Source organism: Antedon mediterranea, chromosome 11, assembly GCF_964355755.1.
Source record: "Antedon mediterranea chromosome 11, ecAntMedi1.1, whole genome shotgun sequence".
NCBI lineage: Eukaryota > Metazoa > Echinodermata > Crinoidea > Comatulida > Antedonidae > Antedon > Antedon mediterranea.
This window is the reverse complement of record NC_092680.1, coordinates 17,351,264-17,374,560: the sequence shown is the minus strand read 5'-3', so window position 1 is coordinate 17,374,560 and position 23,297 is coordinate 17,351,264. Positions and strand designations below refer to the sequence as shown.

Genomic DNA, 23,297 nt, shown 5'->3' with positions numbered 1-23,297 from the left:
TAGAAATGTTCATCAGCTGTCTTTACATTTTGTCGGGTCGGTCATTTGTTGCTTGTGTCTTGATAACATCTCTTTCTAAAAAATCCTATAAATTCCAGACTAACAACATCAAAAATGGCAACTAGTACTGAAGGATGGAAAGCAAAGCTCGATAAAGCATTATATGAGCAAAATGCGGTCACAGACGTTCTAAAAATGATAGAAGAAAAGACGAAAGTAAAGCGCACATACTTGGTGATGGGTGAGTAAATTGGGTTGGGTTTGAGGCGATCTGTGGGCGGCGGCAACTCAGGTGGTGGTGAGAACAAAAAGCTAAAATAAAACAGTTTCAACTATTTCTGTACGCTATTCTATGCATGCGAAAGGAACCCATTATCTACGATGAACATTTGTAAATAAGTTATTATGCATTGGTGGTTTTTTTTTTTTTATACCTTGGTAGGATGATTTAATGAACAATAAGCAAGTCCCACATATTTTCAGCTTCACGCACCAGTAATCACTGAAAAATATTTTGAAGCCATCATTTTTTTTAAAGGCTATATACATACCCCTTTGGTGGTCACTTGTCCTAAAAAGCAAACATTCTATTATAGCAAAATCAATATTATTCTGCACAAAAATATGTTTGTATAAAAATCATTCCATAAAGAATCTTGAGACATACTTTACAACAGTAGACGCACTTTCAGGACCCGGTAGTTAGTCATTCACGTTGTACTGTATATAGAAATATAATTATGCGAAACATACACATACATTATTCATGAATTTGCGGAATATTTCTTTTTAATTCAGTTAATGCAAATTAACCCCTAATCTTACATAGTGTTTTGGCTTAAATTTCCATTTTTTTTTTAAAAGATAATTTAACTTTCCAAACAGAGAATGCTTATTTTACCACTTTACAACTAGGTAAATAAACTAAGAAAGTTTAAATTATATACAATTTTATACCAAATAGAAGCTTCCAGTATTGAAACTATTGCAACATTAAGTTTAAGGTCAAGACCATGTGGGCCAAACAAGTTGTAAAAATCTCTTAATACCACACTTCTTGGGAAATCCTTCATCATTTCCTGAAAATGACCATGGTTCTGCTACGTAACACTGTAGACGTGCTATTCTGATCATTGCATGGAAGTTGTCATTGAATTGGTTCCTTATTTAAGGGTGTTATACAAGTAACAGTAAAATATTTAAAGCTTGTTGAGTATTTTATTCTTAAAATGGAGTCTTATATTAATATTGCAAAGGAAAACTTTCGAGAGAATCCCAAGGCTTTTAGATTTGCTGCTAAAGGTATTGTACTAATAATAATTTTATTTACTGTATAGTGTTTTATTTTGTGGTAAGATCGTTGTTGTACTTGCTGCCAAATTTTTTTATTTTAAAGATGACATGACAATTTTGAAGTTTCAGTTTAGTTTATCATGTGGTTTTCTTATTAATGTTGTACTATTGTACAAACACATGCTTTTATAATTATATTGAGTCAGCCATGAAAATATTAATCCCATTTTTTGTCTGCACAGTAAAAAATTATTATAATTGGTACAACTATGCAGTTAATTCTTGCTTTTGTTAAATCTAATATAGTAGAACCGCCCCTATTAGTTGATACCATCAGGTCCTCACAAAGTGACCCCTTAATAGGGGTTGGCCATAGTGACAAAAACAATTCATTTTTAAGATTTATTTTTCCCATTCCCCAAGATGTGTTTTTCATCTTTCAGGACTTGTTGTACCTTCTTTCTAAATTAATATTATATTGTACATTGAAATCAATTTTGTAATATGAAAGGAGTAAATAAATGTTCTTTTGAATTGAATTGAACGTAATATATTATCTCATTAAATTGAGGAGAGTGTCCAGTGAATGGGTATGTCCGAAAGGAGGAGTTCTACTATATAATTTAAATGTAAAACAAAAACGTGTATTTGATGATTATTTGTAGGTGTGGCAGGATTGATAGCCATTTGGTTAGTGTTTGGTTATGCCGCAGCCTTTATCAGCAGCTTCTTGGGCTTTGTATACCCAGCATACTGCAGGTAAGCAAATTATTATATGATATTAATTAATGTACAGTTTTTCTGAACAACATAATCACAGCTAACAAAGCCAGCTATCATTTAGAGGGAGTATCGTTAATCCGTCAATATGCCAGTTTGAATTGGCACCCACTATTCATGCAGCCGTGCATCCGAGTAGCCAACATGTTGAGCGTATCATTATCAACACGAGCGTACAGTCAATTAGATATAAAATATCCTTGTATACGAAATTGTAATCTACTGTATTATCACTTAACTATAACTTATACTATTATTGCTAATAATGTTTTTGAGCAGATACGACAGCCGTTTTGATGAGTCCTTGTTCGCATAGCTAATAAGAATACTGTTTCTTTATATTATTTATAAAAATATAAAATATTAACTCCATACTGTTTTTTCTATTGTACTTTAAACATAGCCGAATACAAAATTATATTAAAACTAAAACAATTTTCTCCTGAAAGATGATTCAGAATATAACTGTCGTTGGGCAGACTACTGTACAAATTATCTACCTGTATATTCACTCATGAATATTAAGTAGTTGGATTTAGCATTCTCCTCTCAAGCTATTGTTGTCTCAATGCATCATGCAGCCTCTCCAGGGTAGCATAATAATTACAAGCGGAGCAAGCTCTGTCATTTGTGTAGTCAACCATGAAATTTACCAATTATCGTTTGTTTTGTTTAGCAATCAAATTAATTATTTTGTTGAATTTAATATTTGACTTATTCAACTGTACTATGATAGAATATGATGGTTATGCTAAAATGATTGGCTATGACGACATAGCCTCACAAAATTGCCAAAAGATTGAATAAAAATATGTCATATTGATACTGTTTGTATTATGTAAGTAGCTGTTTGTATTATGAAATTTACTGTTTATTTAGTAAACAGAAGACCTTTTTGCATGTGCTGTATACTGTACAGTATAACCAGGGAAGTGTGAAATTGTAATGCCACTCTTCCCTGGTATAAATATACTCTTCCCTATTATAAATATAACTGAGTACTAAATACAATAACCTCATTGTACTTTCACCGTTTTTTGGCCAGACTATGTGAAATGAAAGTTGTATAATGTGTACAAAAAAAAAATTTAACTATTACAAAGAGGTACAAGTTTGGCTTCATCCTTGATTCTAATGGCTGCTTGTACAGTAAAATGTCTGACTAATCATTTCCTAACTTACCTTTCGCAAGCCTCAAAGTCACCTTGTGTCCAGTCATGTGAATCGCTCTCCTAGGTCTATACCAGTAATCATATGCATAACAACAACATAATAGTACAATATGCATGTAAGTTTTTGTATGTGCCAGAAACAAAGTGAAACCAAGCTTTTCAATACCCATGGTAGAATATTTATCTTGACAGTATTTATAATAGCAGCTTAAACTATTGGTACAATGTTACTAAAGATACTATAGCTGTTAGCTAGCTAGTGTCTGTACTTTTTGCAATACTGTTTACTACAGTATCCCCATTTACTCTCTGTCAAATAGTACATGACAATAAACATTGTGCAAAATAAACAGAATTGTACCAAATATCAGAATGACATTATAAAATCAAATCACCATCAAATGGAATTGCGATTGAATGCAATTTGGATGGAAAATTTCAACGATTCTTACAAATTTGATTATAGTTAAAAGCTATACAAATTTAAATGTTGTCGTAAATCTATATTATTTTTGGGAATACGCATTAATACTAAATATTAAGCAGACTGAAGGTTCTATAAATATAATGCAAACATGTTTTAATAATACTGTACATGGTTAGCATATGGTATAGCAATCTTGCCTATTTGAACTTTGACCAGAGAACAGTAGAGAGTAGAAAGGGTTTATGTTATAGTGTTATCTAATTCTTCTTGGGTCAAATCATTAGCAACCAATGTGACAAACATTACCCCATTTTTAAGTTAGACATTGTATGATGTGTTCTGAAGTCCCTTTGAACTAAAGCTGTGGCCAAGATACATATTTATGTGTACTTTATATTAAACCTTGAGATAATGTTTTTTAATATAATATGAATAAACCTTCATTTTAATAAGGTCATTAGTATTATACAGCTTGTATTGTATTGATGCATGCTTGATTGTTATGAACTTTGACCTAGGGACTGTCTGTTAACAAGGGTTTAATGTATTACTAGTAGTTTGATTATGCTGTTAGTGGTACGGGAAAGAATGGGAATGATAAGTCTTATTCACACTTGCAAGAAAAATGCATGCAATTATGCCTTATCTCTACCACTCCCCTAAGCTTTATAAAACCTAATGATAAAATCATAAACAAGCATTTGTCATATTACTCAAACAAACAAAATTAACTTATGTTTGTTAGTTTGCTTGCACGATTTTAAATTCAAATTACCATGTTGATTTACAATGTACAAAAAAATTGAATGTCCTTTAAAAATGAATGTCCTTTAAAATAAATGTCCTTTAAAATAAATGTCCTTTAAAATAAATGTCCTTTAAAATAAATGTCCTTTAAAATAAATGTCCTTTAAAATAAATGTCCTTTAAAATAAATGTCCTTTAAAATAAATGTCCTTTAAAATAGAGTGAAGTTCTGTCTCTTTGATGATTGAAATTTTAAATTCTTTGAATATCTTTACTCATTAAACTTAAATTGATGAGTTGTCTTTGTTTATACACAAGTTAATAATAATGTAAACAATTTAATGCCTGTGACATCATATCAAAATTATTAATTTAGTTCGTGATGGAAATCCTCTATTGAAAGTAGTTTTTGTGTAGTGCCAGGTCAATAGATGTTTGATCTTCTGGTATGTTGATTGTTGTGGTATGTATGGGTGTGGCACGAGTGGGCGGTACTGTACCTGCAGAATTTGGCTCTTTTCACAAGAAATTCTGTGGTATTATTAATTGTGTATTAAATCAAGCACTTTTTAGTCGCATGTAACGCGACTATACAGCTCACTATGTTGGTTGGTCGGTAAACACTAACTCGCATTTGAGCATGCGACTGCTGCCATGTATAATATGGCCTTGTTCTAAATGCTTCTATTTTGCTTAAATTGATGTACTTCAGTAACTACTGCTGGGTTTTTGTTCAGTAGACAGAGACGCAGAGATTTTTACTCGGCTATTTTCCGACTCTAGGCCTAGACTAGGGGATTTTGAAAAGGTCTCCACTATTATTTTTTAGGTTTCCTTTTAACAAAAATCCTGTTACACTGATGACTAATGAGTCATTAAAAAAGTTTCAAATTGACTCTACCTAATAAAAGCATTGTTTGTAGTACTGTATAAAAAAATGTCTTCTATCTACAGTACAAAAAACTGTTAAAATTTACCTACACAATATACGATCTTTTCCAATTAAAAGTTGAGAACAATTAACAATAATTATTCTCAATCAATACGGAAAGAATACCCAACCTAGTATACTATCATGTACAGTGGATGAAAATGTTAATTTGATATTTCCTATCCTTCTCAGTTTCATGAATTTTGATTAGCATTGGGACGTGCTTAAAGATCGTATTTTCCTGGAGAATAACGTTTTGTGTTCAAATTTCTCTAGTAAACTTAATATTATATTATAGTAACTATAAATTGTGTAAGCTGTATGTGAAGTAATTATAAATCTGCAATATTAGTACATTTGTTAACTTGTTCAATAACTTACTGCTGTGTACACTTCAGAATTGAAGGGCTTGTCATTCAAAGTATTGTATTATGTTTCAAGGCTCTTGATTGCTAATTGTTTATGTTAAGGTTAATACTGCAACATGTTCAATGTGTATGAATACCAGCCTATATTACTGTATTTTGTACGCAGTACCTGTAAAGCTCTACACTACACTATCAAACTAGTTTGACAAAAAAGTTTGATGTCCTCAAATATGGTAGTGATATGCCTACAGTAAATATAGTAGTGATATATACTGTAGTTAGTGATATCCCATCATGTCTATATATGGGCACATCACATGTTTTTGTCACATAAAGTTTGATAGTGTAAACAGAGCTTAATAGTATATATTTTGTTGGATTTTTATGATTCTAAAATGTTAGTGACCATCATAAAGCGTGATACATTTTTGCTATTATAACCACCCCAAAATTGATCATTAATTCAATTAATAGAAATTATCAGTCAAAGAGAGTGGCTGTGTGTGACAGTAGTGTGTGTTTACTAGTACACCGGGATATCCCCTAATTGTCTCGAAAGATGTGTACACCGGACCTACAGTTTATAGTCCTTTTCCGAGAAGACTAGTTCTACCATCAGAACCATGGAGCGAATAAGCCTCGAACCCTCACCGATGTTATTGTAATGTTACGTAATTTACGTTTCCCCTGTCTGAACCACCTCGGCCACTCGCTCACATATATAACAAAATGTTTTCATTTGTTTTCTCCAGTATCAAGGCAATTGAGAGCACTGAAAAGGATGACGACACACAATGGTTAACATACTGGACTGTTTACAGTGCGTTTGGAATGGTTGAGTTCTTCTCGGACATCTTTCTCTCATGGTTTCCATTCTACTACTTGTTCAAGGTATTTTCTACAAATGAAAGTTTATAAGTGGATGAAACTAATATAATATTTTCTTTAAAGACTAAATAAAACAGTATATTTTTAAACAAATGAAAATATTCTATACGTTTGAGGAATACATTATTAAATTAGTACACTGAGAATGTTGAAAGCACATCAAAATATGGCTCTTGGTATAGACAGCGAGTTGGTTTCAAATCTGCAACATTCACCTGCTTTGAACATTACACAACATTCTCAAAATGTTCACAAAATTATCTGAACATGTTCTACTACCTAACCGTGACAATACTGTAACATGTTACATAATCAATCAGTCAAATGGCAAGATACAATTTGGTTTTTATAATAATTTAACCGAACCTGTGCCTGTTATTTACTACCTTTAATACTATTCTCTATATTAGAATAGTATTAACTATTCTGTATTTTTAATCTGCACAAACGCATATTGCAGTTAATTGTCTACCAGCATATAAATCCTTTTGATATCACAGCAAGTATTATTTGAATATTGTAGTCATTCATATCCATAATTTTAGGAATAATGACAAACGTGCAACAACTAAAGCTCTGTCTACGCATCAAACTTTATGCGACAACAAAATGTGATTTGCCCATATATGGACATGTCACATTATTACCATATTTTTGGATACATCAAACTTTTTTGTCAAACTAGTTTGATAGCGTAGACAGAGCTTAAGCTTAAGGAAATGTGAAATACTTGAATGAATGTGACTTAAATTTTGGCATAATCAAATGAATTCGAATTTGGAATTATCAGAATTTAGATCAAGTGATTTTTGGTTTTCAATTGGAAGCCCAATTATTAAATGTTGCTCACTTCTATGGCCAAGTGGGTAGTTGTATGTTATGGTTTTTGGTTGTGTGTTTTGTCTTTATTGAAATAGATTAGCTGATTCAATGTTTAATTCCGAAAGAAGCTAATTGTACAATTTACTGTGGCTAATGATATATTATTGATTGTTTGTATAAATTACAATTGATAGTATATTCTTGCATTCAATATCGTAATACTCATAGCTTGCACAGAAAATATTCTAAAATTGCATTATTGTAAGCCTTGTCTACACTTATATCAAACACAAGTATCACTCTTTTTTTTATAGTGTGGACAGAGAAAAAAGATGATTATATCTACCATATTATTGTGCTTGTAGAATCCCTACTGTAATTATCTATTCTTGTCTTTAAATTAAATTTCTAGATGATTCTTCTAATCTGGTGTATGGCTCCAATCTCAAACAATGGTGCCAATGTTCTCTACCATCGAGTTCTCAAACCGTTTTTCTTGAAACATGAGAGGGAGATTGAAGATGCAATGAACAAAGCTACAGAATTCGCCAGCTCTACACTTGATGAAGGTAATCATTAATAGAATATTGATATCATAAATTGATAGAATATTGATATCATAAATTGATAGAATATTGATATCATAAATTGATAGACTATTGATATATATCATCATTGATAGAATATTGATATGAATCATCATTGATAAAATATTATTTTTCATTAATGAATTGATCATTGATAAAATCTTGATACTTATCAATAGAATATTGATATCATTAATTGATATTGATCATCATTGATTGAATATTGATAGTTTATTAACATTTATAGAATATTGATATGAATTGATAGAATATTGATATTTATCGTCATTGATAAAATATCAATATTCTATTCTTATTGATAGATTATTGATATTTATCAAAATATAATATCGATATTTATCTTGATGGATAGAATATTGATATTTTATCTTTGAAGATAAAATAAAAATATTTTATCCATGGATTCTAACATTCTTGTATTGTATCATTATTGATAAAATGCCGATACTATTTGCACTAACTGTTGTCACTTTTCACACCAGTGAGATTAGGAATCAGCAAACAGCATATGACCAGCTTCTCAACTAACTAGACCTAAAGGTTATAACCAACCTAAATAGGTTATAAATAATAGGGACACTACAACACTAAAATGTAGATAACTAGATTAGATAAACCCAGATATAATTAGTAATCATTTCAACTGACCAATAGAGACATTCCATAGTCACCATTGTGTAATATTACAATGTTTCAGGGTTTGTTCTATTGGTTAAACAATGTTTTGTCGTATTTAAACTGAAATAGGTGGCGCACATAAACATCTCCTGAAATCTGCTAAGACATTGCACAAAGAAACCAAGACTAAGTAAAATAGCATTTTATCAACATCATTAAATCATGAAAGTCAGAACATTAGTTATACCATTATCACAACATTGCCTTCATCTTGTAATGTGAAAACTCTATTTCAATAATTATACAGGGGTAATGTACTACTACAGTAGTTAACCCCAATCCAATATCCCAGTTCTTGACAATTAGAAAAGTTACAAGGGGACTTCTAGTTTCTGGTACCGAAGTCCTGAACGTTTGTTTTTTAAATTAATATTGTGAATGGAACTTCAGTATGACAGTATGCCTGTTTCATCATCATTAAAATGTTTGTCCTGTAGGCAAATTGGACAAATATAATTTTTTGAAAAGAAGTAACTGAAATTAACTAGGTTGAGGAAAGATCACACTATTGGGTAAAAATTAACAAATATAAAAGCAACAGCCAAAATAAAATAACAAGCAAAGTAAGACTTAAGTACAGTAGTATTATAAGCTACCATTAGTTTAAACCCTGAATTGATTATTATTAATTCCTTGATAGTAAACACACAAGGGCTTACCATTGAACAATAATTGATATGCCAACTCATAATGCTTACAATTTTTTTTTTTTTGCATTCTCATTTTGTCGCTTTGTGTCAAAATATTTTTGTATATATTACCTGCTGCATTGATCATTTTTTTATGTTAACATTTGCTTTGTAGAAATATGTATATTTTTTTAGTTGCTTATTTTATTATGTAATATAATTTTTATTTATCATGCGCTTAACTGTTTGTCTGTATTACAGTGTGGAAAGGCATGTCTCAAGGTAGAGTCATTAATGCTTTCTGATTGGTTAAAATTTGTGTTTTAATTTGCATTCATGTTCCAAGTGTTCTTTTTTATCTGTTGCATGGTTTAATTTGCATTACATGTTACTTGTTTTGTTGATTTTCAAGAAAATTTATATATTTTTATTGAAATACTAAATGAAAAAGTTTTGTTATAGATGTTTTACTTTCTATTGTTATTTAAAATCTCATTTGCATGTTTATCACCACCTGCATTTCTTCAAAATAAATTATAAAGAAAACCGTTTAATTTTTGCATTTATAATGTACAGAAATTGACAAACTGACTGACATGCTTGCAGCAACCTTTTGAGGCATAAGTTGGCATAATCAGAAGTTTATAGTACATTACAATAGCTAAATTTTCTATTACTGAAAAGTACTGTATATGTTTACAGGGATATAGGATATAATATGATAGATAAAATTGTGGAAATTGCATGGAAACAAAGAAATAGTAGCCTTCCATACCTTACTGCACCATCATCCATTGACCGTTAGATGTACACCATTTTTATGAAAAATGTACACATTTAATAAGATTTTTTTCTTATCGCATACCTTTTTTCACAAATTCAATTAGGAACTATACATGGCAATGAGGTAGCACAATTTTTCGATAAACTGTAATTTAGGTGATAAAAGTAAAAGTCGTCGTAAAGTGTCCACCAATTTTTCACTCTAACAAACACATTGATTTATTCTCTTTTTTTTTGTGTCATATTTTATTTGTTCTTTTGTTCTAGTATTCAATGTTTTAATTGTGTTAAATTATAAGATTTCAATATAATTATGATGTAATGGTAAAAGATTAGATTCTATTGGTCAACATTATGAAAGTTTTTATTTTCAATTAAATATTATTTTATTCTTTTAGCTAAAGAAGCTGCGAGTGAACACGTTGCTGACATAGCTGCCCAGCAGGTGAAAGATGCCATGAAGGCCCAGTCAGCACCAGAGACCAATGAACCTCCACCACAACCAGAAAGCACATTTGAAGAAGATCCAGACCACCAAGACTAAAGAAAACGCCCTTTAATTTTGAGTTCACTGATGGAATTATTATTCCAAATTTACCGTCAAAGAGACCACAATGTTTGGCGGAAGTCTTTATTATTAGTTTTTGTTTTTCTTTAATTAAGATTAGCCAAGTCAGAGGTCCCAGTCATAAACCTCTGAGTTTAATCGTAAAAGACTTTGTTTATGTTTATTTAATTCATAAATCTCCTCAAAATGAACCCTTCCAAATCAATGTGTTCTCAATGAATTTAATATACAAAAAAATGAAAGAATTTCAAATAAATGTAGATTGAAAATGCTGTACTCAAAATGGAACCTACCCAAACCAAATGCAAATACAATTAAACAGTGTATTACCTTCACTTGCAAACACATTTAATCAATTTCAGGTAGCTTGCTTTCTCATTAAAAAAACAAAAACAAAAAAAAAATTTATGCAAATTTAGTAATTACCTTCTATGCCAATGTTCGTAAAGGATTGGCATTTGACCTATAACCACAACTCTATTCATTCAAGTTGCAGAGATCGGCAGTTCAGTTTCTTTAAATTTATTTTGGTAAGATTCAAATATTATATAGGCATTAGATTATCAATACAAATTCGTCAACGGATTTTGTTTTTAATTTATTATTAATCTACCATAGATGATTATTATGCCCGTATTTGGTCATTTTCCAATATTCATAAATTATAAAACCCTTGATAGTTGTACATGAGAATGATTGACAGTGATACCAATATACCTTTTTGTGAAATTTGTTGTGTAAATATGACATATTATTATAGTTATGTTTTTAGTACTTTAATGTGTTATTATTATACGTAATTAAGCATTTTTCAATTTGGACTTATAGTTTAGAGAAAAAATGAGTATTATACTGTGCTGGTTATTGACCTAAATCATTGAGTTTTGACAAATGAAATACTACAATATAATATAAATATAATATTTCAATATCTCATTTCAATATAACAGTGTATTTGTTTTCTTTAGTGAGATGTTTGTTTTTGTCAACAAATTGGTTAACAATCTATATGGTCCTGTTTTTGTTTCTGCTCAGGCATTTTGAATTGGTTGTTACTGTTAAATGACGTTAATGCAAAATTAAAAAACGAGAGTAAATATGGACTAAGCTAACTAAACTTTTCACCCGTCATTAAGTATTTCAATCTTGTTAATTTAGTTAACTGGCTTATATTAGGTTTAACTAAGTTAAGTGGCTAAATTAAGTTTTGCTAAGTTATCTTTAACTATAAGTTAAATTGCTAAATTTAGTCTTAACTAGCTTAACGAACTAAATACCTTGTTTAACCAAGTTATAGATAGTTTTTCCGCCCATCATTTTAAAGTAAATATTTTGAAGTCTTGTTAATTTAAGTTAATGGACTAAACTAAGTTTTATTAATCCAAGATAATTGACTAAGTTTGTTAACTAGATTAACAGACTAAACAGACACTGATGTCTTTCAGGTTGTGGGTATGGGTTTCATTTTTATTTTCCTTTTAACGGGCGATTTCTTTTGAATAATATTAAAATGGTGGAAGTTATAGAAATTAGAAGTTCTAATTAATCCCGGGATAACAAGGTACTAATGAAATGAAGTAATAATTGGTAAATAATAATGTGTGTTATACTTGTATGTGCCTTGGTCTATTTGGACCGATTTTTTGTCAAACTAAACTAAATGCATGTTACACTGTTAAAATTATAATCACACGATACAGTATTTCATTTACTGTATTCGTATACATTTTCCTAACATTTGTGTAATTAATTAAATGCTAATACGCATTTAAAAATTTGTAGTGATTGATGTTAAGATCCTTTTTGGTTTAAATAAATATTTGAAAAGGCCGATTTGAAAGATTTTGATACTTCAGTTGAATTGGTTATAGTAGGTGCTGACTGTAAATTTAGTATAATAACATTTAAAATAATCTTTGCTACCTTTTTAGATACATGTATACGTGTGTGTCGTGTCACTCATTTTTCTAAATATTTTCATATTTGAATTGTAGAAAGCACTTTAGCATTCTCAACGAAATAAAGAATAACAATGTAACAGGTCAAACTTTGTAGTCTGGTATATATTTTCTAGATAACTTGTATTTAAATTTAGTAGTAGCGCCCTCATATAATGGGTCGGTCTACAACATAAATTATCATAAACGATTGTTTGTTTATTATGATTGGATGCTGAGAGAGAGCAGCCGCTGCGTGAGCTTGGTGCATGCGTATATAGCACGTTCTGTGAGAAAATTCCCCGGGCTCTTTTTTTTTATTCTGGAGAGAATAATTAATCAGGCCTGATCGAAACTGGGAGTGTCGTAGTAGTAACCAAACAAAACCAAAAAAACACAAGATGTCGAATATCGTGGAAGATATTAAAGCCAAGGTGAATGCACAACCACCTATGATAAAAATATCGATTATTGGTAAGTTGATAAACCGTTATTACACCGATCATGAAGACGATTTTTCTCCAGCCAGGCCTGGTTAGTGTATCCGTGACGAACCAACACACACCCGCCCAATAAACGGTTGAGTAGGCCTACATATTCATGACTAGAATGTGTGCAGGAGAACACTTCTAGGATTGGATTTTCCGCTATATTGATCATTTTGTTGTTTGTAACAATCTACTTTAAAGTATCGAGAAATCTAACTTTATTTTTGCCATATATCCCATAATAATATATTATTTGCACCATATGTCACATGTGGCGTTGGATTTGATTTGTGAAAAGGGTAATACTAATAATAAATGTGCCAGCCGCAGTGGTGGTGTGTGTACTTTGGTAAACATGTCTTTTTACTTGTATTTTGTTAATATTGTTTGTTTATTCAATCCAATCCAGAGAGTGCAATGATTGCGGTAAACCTTTATTTGTCTTCTAATAATTATGACATGGTATTATTTACACATAAAGTAATCTGGTAGTGTGAAATTATAAATTGTTTTATTTTAAAATATATATACAGTATCAGTATATATTATTTTTACACTACAGATTGTGATATTGATATAATTAAATGTCAAAATTATGGTAATGAGATGATAATAATTATATTAACAGCAATATTATACAGGTGTTTACGGTGAGATGACAAATATGTCTTAATTACAGTGCTATAATATTGATCTATTAATATTATGTTAATATTACGCTGCATCTTAATAATGAAGTTACAGTAGGCCTGAATTTATATAATATTCAAGTAGTAGTCAATTGCTCCATGCAGAGCATTTAATTTGCGATGAACTATGACTCTGCCTGCACCTAGAAACAGACAAAACTTTGTTGCGGAATAGAGTGGAAGCATTTCCTGCAAAATTACTACTGATTCATTATGAAGTTTTAAAAAATAATTATACGATAACAAATACATATCTTTATTAAAAGGAAATGGACAAGAAACAAATATTTTGCTGTTTTCCTTGTATTTATATGGCAAATAGACAAATTTGTAAATGTAAACATACATAGTAGAACAAAATAAATTTTTTTCTGCTATGATATTGTGTTAAACTGAACAAAACCCATGTACACCAGCCAACACAGCAATAAGCTATTATTTCAGCAACACTACCAATATAAAATTTCGAGGAAGACCGAGAACCACCCTACCAATAACTCTCAGTAACGACCTACTTACCCTTTATAAGCAACAACCTACTCACCCTTTATATAAGCACAAACACAAACATCAAGTATCCCGGACAATTGAAAACCAAGAAAGACATGAAACAACTTAAAGAACTACAGTAGATAATGAAAGATCAGACTGGAAGAAACAGGTAAAAGAGATTTACGGAGCAGCCCAAGCGAAAATGTCGGCAGACTTTTCAGCGGAAAGGCAGTAATCATCATCATCAAATAATAAATAATGTCTATTAAATAGTAAATGGAATGGAAATGAACAAGTTGCAAAAATATATAAACAGATAATTGACAACACGAACATTCCGGGGGCCAGGGTTCATGAAAACATCATGTTGTGTATTAAGAACTAAATCAGGGCCGTAGCCACCAGTACGCTTGGTAAGGTAGGTTTCAACCGGACCATTTATTCACAGTGGCCTTTGACAAGCCAGTGGCTTGAACAGAGATTGTTCCCTTCTCTTGCAAAAACAGAACACTTTTTTTATTTCTCGTGGTTACATCAATGTAAATATAGTTATGAATATTATTTTTTTAAATACCATTGCAGGTTTGTGTATGTAATTCCCAGTCGGGACTTTTGCAATATTTTTTTAAAGCTATTTATATGGGTGAACTTTTTAAAAAAGATTAGAAATTACCCTCAATTTTATCATGGAGGAAAAAATAATGATAATAATTTTTCCTCCATGATTTTATTAACAACCAATACCATTCATTACCAAAACCTTTTAAAATAATTTTATGTGTTTGTTTTGTTGTTTTGTGTATTTTATTTTTATGTTTATGCTTTCTGATATTCTGGCAAACAGTAATCAGCAGAATTAAACATTTTTGTATAAACTTCTGGAGATATTATTTTTAAACCTACAACACAATACAATATATTATTTAAGTTTTAATATGCTGGAAAACAATCCCTATTAAAATGTTGTATCCAAAGTAATAAATTTATTATGCTGGCAGAATTCTACATGAATATTCATTACATATTCTGATAGCCTTTTAAAGATGATCTATCCTGTGTGCAATGTCTATAAAAAAGATGGCTAGCCAAATCTCAACTGAAGACTTCTTAAGTTATAGCATGAGGTATTGCACACAGGGAATTATAGGTCAAAGTAGCATGTCTATTAATATGTATACACTGATGATGATAATAATAACACTATTTTTATTACTATTGACGTTGTAATAACAATATTGATAATAAAAAAATGATATAATCAAGCTCAATATGAGCAGGAAATATTATACTTGGGATTATTAAAGTTAGGAAAGATTAGACTACCAGATGTGTCTCTCAGAGTAACCCAACCCTATCCTGTTTGGCCATCAAAGTGATAATAAAGTTAGTAATATTATTACTTTAATATTGTGCCATACAAACAATTAAGTCTTGAACATACAGTATAAATATATACGGAAAATATATTTAATAAATAAAAATGTTCATTTTGATTGGCTACTATATAGGCCTATATCATTATCATTAATTATTTATAAATTAATAAAGGTATCATTAATTATTTATAAATAAAAATATTGGTGTATTGGCCAATAAAAATGACATAATTCTGCTGGGCTAAACTTGATATCATTATTATATTATTAATATTAGTGCTAATTATCATTATAATCCCAGGGTCCTTGATACACAATGCTGCCTTGTAGAGTAGTGGATATTTAATCAGTTTTCATTTTAATGTTATTGTTATATTAGAAGATCAGTTATTTTGGATTTATACCGTATGTCAAATGTTAATACACTACAGTACTATTATTACTATTATAATATATCTTGCTCATCAGTGCATGACCACATACTGTAGTAGTAGTACTGTAGTAGTAAATCACATGCTATATAGACTATTTATCGACAATTACATCAATGGTTTAAATCTCATAGGAAGTAAATGAACTGTTGCAAATACATCATATTAGCTTGTCTAGGTGTGAATATACATGTAGTAATCTGAAGAATTTGTGTGTAAATCCATTGTGTAAAGTTGATAAAAATAAATAATAAATGGTAATTATTTCCGCCACTGCTGACATGCGCTTCTTTACAGTGTTTTGGTTTGGCTCTGTAGCAATTATGAATTTGTAATTTTCAAAATTTACAAATGTCAATGATTGCAAACACACTCTGTCCAGCATTGCTACATTACCATGTAATAGTATTACATTAGAGTACAGATGTATTTTGTTTTCTACAGTGGTTGGTGTATCTTTACTGTTGTACCTGTTATTTGGATACCCAGTCTTACGAGTCATTATCTACTATCCAATCGGTATTCTTATGTGCTTAACAACATTCTTATATCCAACATATTGCAGGTAAATAATTATTTCTAAAGCTCTGTCTACACTATCAAACCTTATGTGACAAAAAATGTGATGTGCCTATATATGGACATGTTGATGTCATATCACTACCCTATTTGGGCATATCACTACCATATTTGAGCATATCACTACCATATTTGAGCATATCACTACCATATTTGAGCATATCACTACCATATTTGGGCATATCACTACCATATTTGAGCATATCACTACCATATTTGAGCATATCACTACCATATTTGAGCATATCACTACCATATTTGAGCATATCACTACCATATTTGAGCATATCACTACCATATTTGAGCATATCACTACCATATTTGAGCATATCACTACCATATTTGAGCATATCACTACCATATTTGGGCATATCACTACCATATTTGAGCATATCACTACCATATTTGAGCATATCACTACCATATTTGAGCATATCACTACCATATTTGAGCATATCACTACCATATTTGAGCATATCACTACCATATTTGAGCATATCACTACCATATTTGAGCATATCACTACCATATTTGGGCATATCACTACCATATTTGGAAACATCACACTTTTTTGTGATATAGATTAGTAGACAGAGCTTTAGATGTTCTTGCATATTCACTGCCTCTTCTTACCTTTGGTGGATTTTACAGATATTTGAATAAAATTTATCCAACATTTTTTTTTTTTTTTAAGTGTATTTTATTTTGCAGTCAAATACAGTCTTCTCTTTTCACAATATTCTTGAACATTAGTTTGGTCCTCAAAATACAAATTTCTGTTGATATTTATCATAAATTATTATTTATAATTCATGCCTAGATGCCTAATATAAAATTGCCATTTCTGGTTTGCTGATTGCTACAAACAGAAGCTGTACATTATGGGTTGAAAGTCAATATAGTAACACCTCTTACCACCATAGTCTAAAGTTTATGATAACACTGATTATTTACATTCTTCTGTTTTACATAAAAGGCCATCTTAAACCAATGTTGTAAATAAAGTAATAGAAATAAGTAGAAGGTTTAAACCTGTTTATAGAACAATCTGTGACCTGTTTGCAACATAGAAAAAGAATTAATGAACATGGCATTCAGTAGTCACAAAGAAATTGTTTTTAAAAAAATTCTATAAAAAAACAATTAATAACTAATCGTATTAAATATCAAAAGGGGAAAAAATGTTAACGTTTATTGTTTATAAAGAAATATTGAGGCGCCTTAAAGGTAAGGTTTCAATTTGTGAGGCACCTCTGTGTATGTTCAATAAAAATTGGAAATTCTTACGTTTGTTTTACTGAATAAAGGAGGATGGTAATAAACCAGAATGTTAAAATCTTGTTAATTTACAGTTTAAAGGTGATTAAAGGTGAAAATTTCAAAAAGAATGAAGTGACACAGTGGCTCGTCTTCTGGATGGTTCTCGGCCTCTACAGCGTATTTGAATTCTTTATTGTAACCAACAGTGCATTTGGAATCATTGAGTATCTCCTGCAATGTTTGTTGGCTTGGTTTCCTCTTTACTACTTCTCCAAAGTAAGTTAGGGTTTTACAGTATTTTATCAGAAAATGAATCGCTAATTAAACAATTACTGCAATACAGATATTGTATTAGATTAAGGTCATTTACTGTAGCACTTATTTTGGCTTGTGAACCCTGGCTTACCCCAGTGCACTGGTCTACAGTATCTCAGCCCCATGTGGACAGGTCTATCTATAGTATCGCAGCCCCTGTGAAAATGTCTTATCTCAGCCCATGTGGACAGGTCTATCCCAGCTCATATGGACAGGTCTATCTACAGTATCTCAGCCCCTGTGAACATGTCTATCTCAGCCAATATGGACAGGTCTACAGACTCTCAGCCCCTTTAGACAGGTCTATCTCAGCCCATGTGGACAGGTCTATCTCAGCCCATGTGGACAGGTCTATCTCAGCCCATGTGGACAGGTCTACAGAATCTCAGCCCCTGTAGACATTTATTACTGTCTTGGGCCAGGTGTGTCTCAACTTTATTATCCACAACTAAATCTGCTTTGTCCTTAGTCTGCCATGTTGCTGTGGTGTATGGCTCCCATTGAGAGCAATGGAGGTGTCATTCTTTATGACAAACTCTTGTTTCCTCTCTTGGATAAACACGAAAAAGAGATTGAGAAAGCTTTTGACAAAGTCCGCAACCTTCTGGTGACAAAGAGAAAACCTGATAGCAGCAGCCCAGCACATCAAGACTAGGTACAGTCAATCTAGGTAATAGAGAGTTTTCGCACTTAAACATTAACACTACACTATTTCTCAACATGCAACACGCAAGCTATGTCCACTTTGTAAACAGATCAATCTGCGTGCCAATAAGGACCGTGTTCAGGCAAGCTCAATCTTCACTCCATACTTGTGTGTAATAAATAGTCCATCCGTATAAATTGGTGAGGGGGTTTATGACGACCAAAATATTATATATTTATAGGTCAGTTTATAAGAATCCATTGTGACCCGTATCACTATGGAAACAAATTTGAAATTGTATATTTCTAACTATTAATAGTTGTTTACTATTGTAATAACCATATTTTACATCTTTTTTTTTGTTTCAGAACCCTGATAATCCTGTCTTTAAAAAAAAAAAGAGTTTCATAAAGAATTAAAGGAAAGTTTTAAATCTGGTTAATTTTATATTTGTGATAGTAGTAATGACTATTGAAAAACATCAGTCTGAACTGAACATTCTTTTGCATTTGTTTAGCAAGGCCTACTATTAATATAACTTATTCCAGCCTTTCTTTATACACTGTACATCCACAGTAATTGTGCTTGGTAGCAGGCCCTTTATAGGGATATCTCTATGCCTTACAGTAGTATGTACTATAGTAGCTTAATAGTGGCCTGTTATTAAACAGATTAATATCCAGTGAAAAGCATTTTATATATGCCAACTTTTAAAAAATTGTATCCCAAGTAAGGCAGCTTATCAATTGGCAGCTTACAATTATCACAGTCAATTTCCAGTAAGACTAATTTATCTTGCGCTGGCTTAGGGCCTAAAAAACTTTGATTAATTACTAATGAATGAATGGAAATATAATATCCTAATTCCGTAAATGTATTATTGTTAGCATGTGTGTATAATTATTATCAGTACCTAGTCATTTTCTATTACAGTATTCCATTGTATTATAAAACCCTAGAAATTCTTTTTATCTATTGTTTGTGTCCAGGACATTGTATATGAGATGATTTTTATTGTAAATTGGGTATAATAGTATATTGGTAGGCTACACAGGTATTAGTATAGTAGTATACAATAGTAAATCCATTTCTTTTAGTCATTAGAGTATGGAGAGCCATATGTAGTATAGTCTAATGATTATATAAGTGTTCTATCCGAGTGCTTTTACTTTTGTGATTGGTAAGTGCCACAAAACATAATCACTGGCGTGAAATAACTTAGCTATGACAAACTCCAGCTTGCTACTAACCTATGCTTAAACTGAGTTTACACAGTAAAGTTTCTAGCTTGTATATGCTTTTATAACCTTTAACCTTTGTGTAAACACTGTGTGAACAGGGTTGAGATTTAGTAGTTAATAATTGTGACATAGTTTCACACACTATGTTTTTATTGATTGATATATAAAAACAAACAATTTTTATGAATAATGTCAATAACTCATTTGCATATATATATTACAATCATGTATTGTGGCTTTATATCATGAATTTGGATGAGGTTTTTTGGGAAATGTTTTTGCATATAAATATTAATACTTTTAATAACTGTCTTTCAACTGTGTTTTTAGTCTTTATTATTTTAGGTTGACATTTTATATAAAGAGAGCAATGCCTTTCTGTTACCGGTATATTAAAGTAAAAAGTACTGAATGTTACATATTTTATATTTAGCCTGGCACTACACTACTGTAGGTGATTTTATTGAAAAATGCTACATTACTGTAAGGAGTCCAATTGGCTGTTTGTTTATAGGAATATTGACCTTTAATACAGGTTTTTGTATGCGTCACTAAAAAACATGTAATGAAGTGAAAATATTTTAGTGTCAAAAAATAATACATTATTCAATTTCAAAAAAGAGCATCTACTGAACGTGTTTAATTGCTGATGTAAATTAAATTTACTACGTTGGTTTAAAATGATTCAGCAATTGCTTTAGTAATTCACTGTCTTGGCCATTGAAATATTTCATCACTTGCCATAAGTACAATGTCGTATTGATGTACTGTACATGTTGCTCTTAATGTTAGTCTTATAATGTTCTCATCAAATACCTTTCTATTATGATAATTTTTTAAATATAAATCACAAATGCTTCACTTTTTATGTAAGTTCCATTATAAATATCGCCATGGGAAATACAGAGGCTCAATATTGTCTGTATTAATGTGTGATGTATATTCCTTAAATGTTGTACAGAACATACAGTAATGTTTCTAGCACTGGAATCTGAAAAATGCACTTTCACATTGTATGCATAGAAAAATATGTGTAGTGTTTAGTATGGTTAAAAATTACTTTATAATCGGTGTAGTAATGTCATATAATGTCACACAATATTGTAACATGCACCATTTGTGACATTAATGTACAATGTAATGCTGTATTGGTGTATTAACAATATACACTCATATAGAGCATGATTGTGTAATGATCCATCTCTATACTGTCCTATCACGTATAGATGACTAAATTATTCATATTTTAGTTTACTATATATGGAGATATAATAAATACTTATTACGGTAAAGGTACACTTATTCTGTACTCAATAATTCATATTAAAGTTGTTTTACTCGCATAGAAATATTACAATAGATACCTAATATGCACATATGTATAAGCAAGGCAATCTAACAACTGTTTTGATTTAATAATAATTGATGTTCTGCAATCTTCATAATTCATATCTACTTTTATGGGTGTTGTAATACCATATTAGGTATTTCATTGAGATAGTAATACCATATTAGGTATTACATGGAGATAGTAATACCATATTAAGTATTAAAGTGCCAAATTTGTACAGTGGATGGATTTGAAATGTTGTATGCAGTATAGCATAAATGTATAACAGTATTTGTATTGTAATGACGGAAATAATAATGTACAAAAACTGAAAACTGTCCAATTTACAGTACACACACTGAATTCTATTATTATTGTTATTGAAACTTGCCATTGTAGGCTGACAATGCTTTTGATGATCAAAATACTTGTTTAGGCCTATATTGTTTGGGGAAAATATTTACCAGATGTTATATTAATATTTCTGTATTTCCCCATCTTAAATATTACTTATTTTTAAATTATGCAAGATTTTGTTTTACTTAAATTCAAATTATAAGTTATGTTTTATTTATAATTTTTTTAAATATATTATATTAATCTCTTCCTACTTATACTAATAAGTGTTTATTTCATGTTGATTGAATCCAATTTTTTGTTAAATTAAATTTTTGAGTTCTACTATTAATATTAAGTGCAATTTGGCTTTATGGTTTTAAAATTACAAAATAAATCCAAATTTAAATGATTTTACAGAAAAAAATAAAGCTTATTATTCATATATTATGATAATGTACATTAATGCTGTATTTCCTGAACTAACGCCTGGTGCTAAATGGATATGTTATTATATATTAATGCTTTGATAGTAAAATCTATGAAGTGCATCTATAATTCATATGATTGTGTAAGTTTGCACAGTTTTATATTATATAACAATCTATGAAAAAAATAATAATAAAAAACAGCCATAATGTGTAATTTAACCCTAAAACAAACACATGACTATAGAACCCCTATTAAGAGGACACCACCAAAGTGTCCCCTTAATATAGAAGTGGCCCATAATTAGAAGTGGCCCATAATTAGAAGTGGCCCATAATTAGAAGTGGCCCATAGTGTTAAAATATATATTGCCCCTCATTCATGTTCACCCTAAAGCTTGGTTCCCACTATAACGTAATGCAAGGACGTAAACGTAACGCAAATGTTTTAACCAATGACAAGCAAAGTTATAAACAGTTAGCAATCACAAGCGAATAAGCCATCGCTTGTGATTGGTCAATTCACTTGCGTCGCTAGTGGGAACCACGCTTTAATAATAGGGGTGTTTCCGTGAATAAGGCTGTCCCAAAGGTGGTGTTCTACTGTACTGTATGTGGATAATTGTTTTTGTACAACCAGAATGTCGCTACATGTTTATATCCCACAATAATGTGAATATTTTTGGTTGTACAAAAATGAAGTCTATACCAAAGTAATCACACAGAACAAGATTTAAATCATACAAATAAAAACAGTTTTTGTGTTCTTAAATGTCGTAAAAAATAAAGAGTCAACCATTAGTGTAAACATTGTAGTTGTATATTGTTTCTGTTTATCTGGTAAACAGTATTTGAATACTTGCATACAAGAGTGTATGTAAACCATATACCCAACGATGTAGAAATACAGAAAAGGGCCCTACAAAGTGTTCCCCTAATAGGGGTTGGCTGTTAACACATATTCCCTCCTGTTTGTTTCATAAGAAAGTGTCCCCTTTAATAAGGTTTGGCTGTATAGTATTAAAACACATTCCCTCCTGTTTGTTTCATAGGAA

General features: G+C 30.7%; 2 protein-coding genes across 4 annotated transcripts; both read left to right on the top strand.

Annotated features, from left to right (window-relative positions):
* The first annotated feature begins 10 nt into the window (after window positions 1-10).
* Window positions 11-23,050, top strand: LOC140062579 (receptor expression-enhancing protein 5-like). 3 transcript variants are annotated; one of them, XM_072108854.1, is made up of 10 exons: window positions 11-241; window positions 1,959-2,052; window positions 6,471-6,609; window positions 7,841-7,997; window positions 9,605-9,625; window positions 10,525-13,105; window positions 16,552-16,672; window positions 18,039-18,222; window positions 18,731-18,931; window positions 19,276-23,050. In XM_072108854.1, exons 1-6 carry the CDS (start codon window positions 115-117, stop codon window positions 10,668-10,670), a joined length of 684 nt encoding a protein of 227 aa, XP_071964955.1. In that variant the 5' UTR covers window positions 11-114; the 3' UTR covers window positions 10,671-13,105; window positions 16,552-16,672; window positions 18,039-18,222; window positions 18,731-18,931; window positions 19,276-23,050. The 3 variants fall into 3 exon arrangements, with proteins under 3 accessions (XP_071964955.1, XP_071964956.1, XP_071964957.1); XM_072108856.1 differs by lacking the exon at window positions 11-241 and adding an exon at window positions 1,150-1,302; XM_072108855.1 differs by lacking the exon at window positions 9,605-9,625 and having other exon boundaries at window positions 12-241.
* LOC140062028 (receptor expression-enhancing protein 5-like) lies at window positions 13,033-18,916 on the top strand. The gene is made up of 4 exons (XM_072108069.1): window positions 13,033-13,105; window positions 16,552-16,672; window positions 18,039-18,222; window positions 18,731-18,916. The coding sequence occupies exons 1-4, from the start codon at window positions 13,033-13,035 to the stop codon at window positions 18,914-18,916; spliced, it is 564 nt and encodes a 187-aa protein (XP_071964170.1).
* Window positions 23,051-23,297: the final 247 nt, after the last annotated feature.